Source organism: Opisthorchis viverrini (assembly GCF_000715545.1).
Source record: "Opisthorchis viverrini unplaced genomic scaffold opera_v5_138, whole genome shotgun sequence".
In the NCBI taxonomy this organism is placed as follows: Eukaryota; Metazoa; Platyhelminthes; class Trematoda; order Opisthorchiida; family Opisthorchiidae; genus Opisthorchis; species Opisthorchis viverrini.
This window is the reverse complement of record NW_008751794.1, coordinates 844,431-851,231: the sequence shown is the minus strand read 5'-3', so window position 1 is coordinate 851,231 and position 6,801 is coordinate 844,431. Positions and strand designations below refer to the sequence as shown.

The 6,801-nt window shown below is 41.9% G+C and overlaps 1 protein-coding gene across 1 annotated transcript in view; it reads right to left on the bottom strand.

The window, feature by feature from the left end:
• Window positions 1-768, bottom strand: part of T265_06584 (hypothetical protein) — a gene marked incomplete at both ends in the record, with an annotated part of 71,637 nt that extends 70,869 nt beyond the window's left edge. Inside the window, one exon of the mRNA XM_009171887.1 lies at window positions 117-768. Within this exon, the coding sequence (XP_009170151.1) occupies window positions 117-768 (652 nt within the window). The remainder of the gene's footprint in view (window positions 1-116) is intronic.
• Window positions 769-6,801: the final 6,033 nt, after the last annotated feature.

Here is a 6,801-nt window from a genome sequence, read left to right as displayed (position 1 = left end):
GAGCTGGAAGGAGGCATGAGGTATGCTACCGGTTGAACTGTCCAAACTTTCTTCAGTTTGCGGGTCTTCAGCTTCACTAATTGACCTGTGGTTAGTGGCAGTTGTTATCGGCAAACTATGGTATGGTGTTTCGGCTGGAGTGTCTGAGGGATTTGGTGCATTGTGCAACGCGGGATCTGCAGTTTGTGTGTCTGTCAAAATCAAAGATTGTGACTTTTGGGTGGCTGTCGAGCTTGAACTTTCCATTGGTTCCCGTGTTTCAACGTTACCGGATTGGTTGGCTTCACTGGTATCCTCGCTAATCCATGTTGCCGGCATACGGGCTGCTGGTTCAGTCGGATTAGAGGTAAACTGTTGTGTGTTAGCCATCGTTGAATCTATGCTTTTGGACTCTGTCACATCCCTAGACTCAGATTCAGGCAGCATATCTTCACTTGAACTGTCCAAACTTTCTTCAGTTAGCGGGCTTTCTTCTTCACTAAATAGGCTATATGTAAAGCTGGTGGTCATCGGCGAATTAGAATCCTGTGTTTCAGTTGGAATGTCAGAAGGATTTCGTTCACTAATCAACGATTGATCTGCAGTTTGGCTGTCTGTCAAAGTCGGAGGGTGTGGTTTTTGAGAGGCCGAGCTTGAACTTTCTATTGTTTCCTGTGTTTCAGCGTTCTCAGATCGAATGGTTTCACTGATATCCTCGCTAATCCAAGCTTCCGACATATCGGTTACTGGTTCAGTCGGATAATAGATCGACCACTGCGTTGTAGACATCGTTGAAGCTATGCTTTTGGACTCTGTCACATCCCTAGACTCAGATTCAGGCAGCATATCTTCACTTGAACTGTCCAAACTTTCTTCAGTTAGCGGGCTTTCTTTTTCACTAAATAGGCTATATGTAAAGCTGGTGGTCATCGGCGAATTAGAATCCTGTGTTTCAGTTGGAATGTCAGAAGGATTCGTTCACTAACAAGCTTCCGACATATCGGTTACTGGTTCAGTCGGATAATAGATCGACCACTGCGTTGTAGACATCGTTGAATCTATGCTTTTGGACTCTGTCACATCCCTAGACTCAGATTCAGGCAGCATATCTTCACTTGAACTGTCCAAACTTTCTTCAGTTAGCGGGCTTTCTTCTTCACTAAATAGGCTATATGTGAAGCTGGTGGTCATCGGCGAATTAGAATCCTGTGTTTCAGTTGGAATGTCAGAAGTATTTTGTTCGCTAATCAATGATTGATCTGCGGTCTGGGTGTCTGTGGCGTATGAATTTCCTATGGGCTTTCTTGTTCCCCCGTTGTCTGTTGGTCTGGGTTTATGGGTTTTCTTGGTGGACGGCATTTCCGTCCACCTGTTGGTGGTTTTTGATTGCATTTCGGAGGACAATTTTGTGCTACGCTCCGTTGTTATTTGTGTTCTAGATGCTGTGCTTGTTTTTGCTCTTGTGGTTGGTGCTTTTGCGGTTGTCGGCTTTCCCCTTGTTACATTTGTGGTTGATGCTATTGCGGCTGTCGGTTTTCTCATTGTCACTCTTGTGGTTGGTATTTTTGCGGTTGGCGGTATTCTAGTTGTCGCTCTAGTTGTTGGTGCTAATGCGGTTGTCGGCTTTCTCGTTGTCGCTCTGGTGGTGGGTGCTTTTGCAGTTGTCAGTTTTCTCGTTGTCGCTCTAGTGGTTGGTGCTATTGCGGTCGTCGGCTTTCTCGTTGTCGCTCTGGTGATTGGTTCTTTTGCGGTTTTCGGTTTTCTCGTTGTCGCTGTAGTGGTTGGTGCTGTTGCGTTCGTCGGCTTTCTCGTTGTCGCTCTTGTAGTGGGTGCTATTTTGGTTGTCAGTTTTCTCGTTGTCGCTCTGGTGGCTGGTGCTTTTGCGGTCTTCGGTTTTCTGGTTGTCGCTCTAGTGGTTGTTGCTTTTGCGGTCTTCGGTTTTCTCGTTGTCGCTCTTGTGGTTGTGGTGGTTTTGGTCGCTTTTGTTTTTGTTGTCTTCTTTGCGGGGTTTCCCGGTCCGGTACATTTTTCTTCATTGCAGCAGGGATCCTTCGAGCCTGAACGCTTTTCGTTGTTTTTGGGACATTTTTCGCAACTGCGATCTGAGCGTGTCACCTTTCCATTTTGTAAGGTTTCTTCATGCTGGCAGATAAATTGAAACAGAATTGCCTGTATATATCTAATCTTCAAAAAATGTTACATATAAACATTCGTATCCTGAAACCTGTGTACTGCAATTTTACATAGCTAAGAGATACCTCAATACAATGAATGAATTTTGACAAATCTTTGAAAGTGTTTTCTGGTCTGCAGGTGTACGGTAAGCGTAGAAAACTGGCAAAGCAGAATTAGTGACAGGGATCCTTTGAATACTCCAAATTATTATGTCCAATCTAAGTTGGATTTTTATGGGTTTAAATCTGACAAATGTTTCACAAAATCATTATTATTGCAGTTTCTTGCATTAAAATTCTAGTATAAGTCTCGGGTGCAATAGAAATAATGACGCGGATTTCCATAAGTGAACAAAGGACGGGAATTATATTTTTGTATCGTTCCAGAAAGTTTACGATCTTCACCGACACCCTTATGTTCTGAAAATTCGCGCCTCATCATAACTTAAGTGAATTGTATAAACCATACTAGGACGGAAGCCTTTGGGAAGCAGGAATAGTTAACTCATCGTGTCTGCAGAGTCCAAAATTTTGACCGTTGGGATGATAGGAAAAATTCATCCGGTTTTTGGAAGAGTGAATGATGTATCTCTGAAGATCTCACAAGCGCGCTTTTAGAAATACCCGCTATCGTGGTACTATGAAAAACTAACAACCAAATAAACCTTTTCTAAGCTTGCTCTAAATCAAAATTTTGACCTGGTCAACTTATTGGGGAGGATCACTAATTTGGTGGGTGTGCATTGTCGAAACAAACGCGGTATTGGCATGCGAGATCAAGCAGGATACCTTTCAGTGGACTGCATTAAAAGTAGGAGTACGCCTTTCAATAATACCCAAAACGAGTTGAGAAAATATGGTCACCATGTTGAATGCTGGAGCGCCCTGTTATCATGCTATTTGTGGTAGGAATTTTACTTCCCGAAATGTGGATGGGCAGAAGCAATTGGCTGGTAGCTCAGTTATATAAAGAGGGCTACAAAAACGGAATTGGTGCCGCAGGATGACGCATTTGTCTGCTTGTTAAGAACAGCAGTTAAGAACAACACACAGCCTCGGTTCCTAGAAAGGTGATGTGATTTCTGCCAAAATTAAACAAAAGTTGAAAGACCATTCCGAATCCACCTACCCGGACAATAGTTTATTGTAATCAATCCGAGTTTTGTGGGTAAAACTTTTGTGGATGTCCTCAATGCCAGCGGTTAATTTCTTTGCTCAACAATGATTCATCCGAAATTTTAACAGCGGGGAAACATTCAGATACCGGTAACACAGAAATAACTTTGGTTAACATATGCTAAGGCTTAATCGCAGCACATCCTTTTCTGTTGTTCTCGGTTTTCTTTTGGTCAACTGCGGAGACATTTCCTAAACATTTGAGTGTGTTCAGATCGCCTCGAGGATCACTACATCTGGAGCCATGGCCAAATTAACAGGCGAACTTATAAGTTTCCGACATAGTTTATATACGAGAGGTACCGAGGCTATAAAATGCCTACGTTTAATTTTTTGCAGCCATACGTGAAATAAATAATTATTTAAATGGATGTTAACAATCACTTAGCTGTGGCCAATTTACCACGCCCAAATGCCATTTTACCCGAAGAAAGCAAACGTGCTGCGACACTCGCGACAGCCTAGAAACGAGCACTTGAGGTGTCTGTCGTTGCGCTGAATTAACGGATCACTATTTACGTGCCCCATTCACTGCCGGCGGCTAAAGTGGCTGTTGTTGAATAAAATGTATCGACATCTTTACGAGGCGTGTTTACTTGCATCATTGTGAATACAGGGATAAACGGGGCCATCAGTGACCGCACTCAGCCAATATATGTAGAGTGCATGGTGCTCTTGTAGTTCATGCGAAGCTGATGGTAAGCAACGTAACCTTCTGACAGTATCACCCTCTGTGAACACTGCAACCTTCATGTCGTTATTGCGGATGCAGAATGTAAGCAGGTGGCGTTTTTGAAAACACTTTTACGATATAACGTGTTTTTATGTTTACACTATAAGATTTCTGTTCTTGGGATTTTGGTCCAGAATAACAAATTCTGCTGATGTCGTTGGTGGTACGGCCGTATGAAGAGGTGGTGACCATTGGGAATAAATTAAACACTCCAAAATGAAAACTTCCTCGTGAAGTACCCATACATGCTCGGCAGCTTCCTACATTTGTTCGAATTATTCAGGTCAAAATTTGCACCTATTGAAATAAGACAATTAAAGTGTGCATTTGTGCTGATCATTTATGAGAGGTGTGTGGAGTTTCTAATTGAATAGAATTAAATGGATTATATTCACAGAAGCATTGACATTTACGAATTCATGATCTGTCAACTGGGACATTTCCAGGTAGAATGTTTACGACCATTTGACGGTTCTGGTGCGACCGCATCGCCAGTGTTTCGCGCAAGCAAAAAATCGTGAGTTTTGACATTGAAACAAACAGTTTGATGTGAATGCAATAACCAACATTCCCTACCAAAATGCTTCTCGATCGCAATCTGACTGTTTATCAATAAAAGCAATATTCAAGACAGGACACCAAAATGTTGCTATCAGTTCCTAAATTATAACACCACTTCAATGGCCACTTTCAATAATCCATCCGATGAACGGAGACTTATATTCAGACTAAGGCAAACTTTGCTCAACTGATCGGGTTGTTGAGGTACGAGCGAATTCAGCACTAGTTGCCTGCGGACGGAATCAGCTGTACGACGGCCGCAACAGTACACTGTCTAAGTAAGTGTTTCCAAGTGTGCTTTTTAAGAGGAAAATCTGACCATGGGTGCACAAGTCCATGATGAGAGACTCAGGAGAAAGTTAAAAAAGGAAAAAGGATGTGGGTAACAAAAGTGACTTACCACACAGGAGGGGCATTTGTCCTTGACTTTAATACCACTAGTTTTAAATGGAACTGGGCATTTGGAACATACGTAGCATTGTAGTGATTCGGCTAAGACGAACCCTGAATGCGAAATAAATTTAAACTTACCCCCAATCATGACTTCATACAGCAACATTACTTTGAGCAATTCTCCAAAAAGCATTGTTGCAGTTAGTTTCACACCTGTGGGTTCCTCTTCGGTTATCTCAGTGCCTTGAAACTCGATATTTATATTTTTCTGTCATAATTGGAATTCAATCACTATGAAGGATATGTCGTCAATCATAACGTTTACACCACCTAATAACTACATTAATGTGATCATATCGTACTGTGCACGAATTTGAGGTTGTTCATGCACAAAACTATCCCATATTATCACCCGTTGTTTCCCAAGAAGAATGGAACACCACTGACTTGACAGGCGCCCCCTGTCAAAAATAGCAAAACTTTGAACTCAAACACAACTGTAAGACGTCACTCATTCTTCTATGGAAACACCTGGTTTAGGAACTGTTGCCCACATTTTGACAAATTGGTGGATAAAAAGCATCCCATCTTCACCTGAGCGTTTTGTAATGACCCTGCTCTCAATGGTTTCCTTGTGTACGAGATGAGTTTCAGGATTGAACTACATAAGTTAGGAGTGAACAAATAAATACCAATACCGAATAAATACCAATATTACGTGACCTTCATTAACGAACCAACATATATCTTGTTTGCGAATCAGTTTTATTGACCGTATAATCTGTAATCTCCCTCCAAGAGTTTCACGTAATCTGTCGGTTGGTATGCAAACACCTAAATATCACTATAACGTGGTTGGATTGCTGACAAAACTAGGCAAAATACTAAGCGACCAGGGCAAGTTTAATTCAACGGCATCAACACACTGCTCGTGCATTTGTGGTTCTACCGCGCCTCTCCATTTGGACAATCGTAAGCTTTCCAAAAGAGAATGGTGTAGGTGATCTAGTCCAGTTCAGGGTCCTACTGTTCATTGCTGTCAATCGTACGTCTGCACAGCGCTGCCTTGCTTCAATGCAGGTTGCTCATAATGTCAATCCCACTGGTGATGGTAAGTTTAGAACCTCAGACAACCACTCAACCACCAGTGTTTAGAACCCAGTTAAAGCTAAAGTGATCATTTTTCGACGCCATATTTATATTCTTTCGGTCAATTTGTACATGCGTATGTGACTTTAAAGTATTTCAGGGTTAACTTTTGCAACAAAGCTTGTCTTTCATCTTTTCATTCCCCAGGCGCTGTGAAAATATAAATATTGCGTTTAAAATCAAGAACTAAATCTGGGAGATGCCTGCCTAATTAATTTGTTTACAGGAATGATGCAGACGATTTCTTATGCTAGCCCTTATTCTAGATATTTGATGCTTCCTCTTCGATGTACAGTGGACGCAGCCAGATATCATGTATGTTGTCTAAATTGTCGAGCCGTGCATTGTGCATGCGACACGCCTGCGCAGATAACTAGTGATAAGTACCGATTGAAACTAAGGAAATATTAAGTGCATTTCAGGAATTGGGTATATAATCGCATTCAATATTCTGGAGCAAAGCTGAATGCACATTCCAACAATTAGTGTTCTTGCGAAATATAGGACGGGTAATATTTGCATAGTTTACAACACTTTAGCACGCCACACGATTAACTAATAGTATGAAAATCTGATCGAAGACCTACCAGCTGATCGCCCCAGTGTACAGCCAACGGTCAGTGCCAAACAACATCA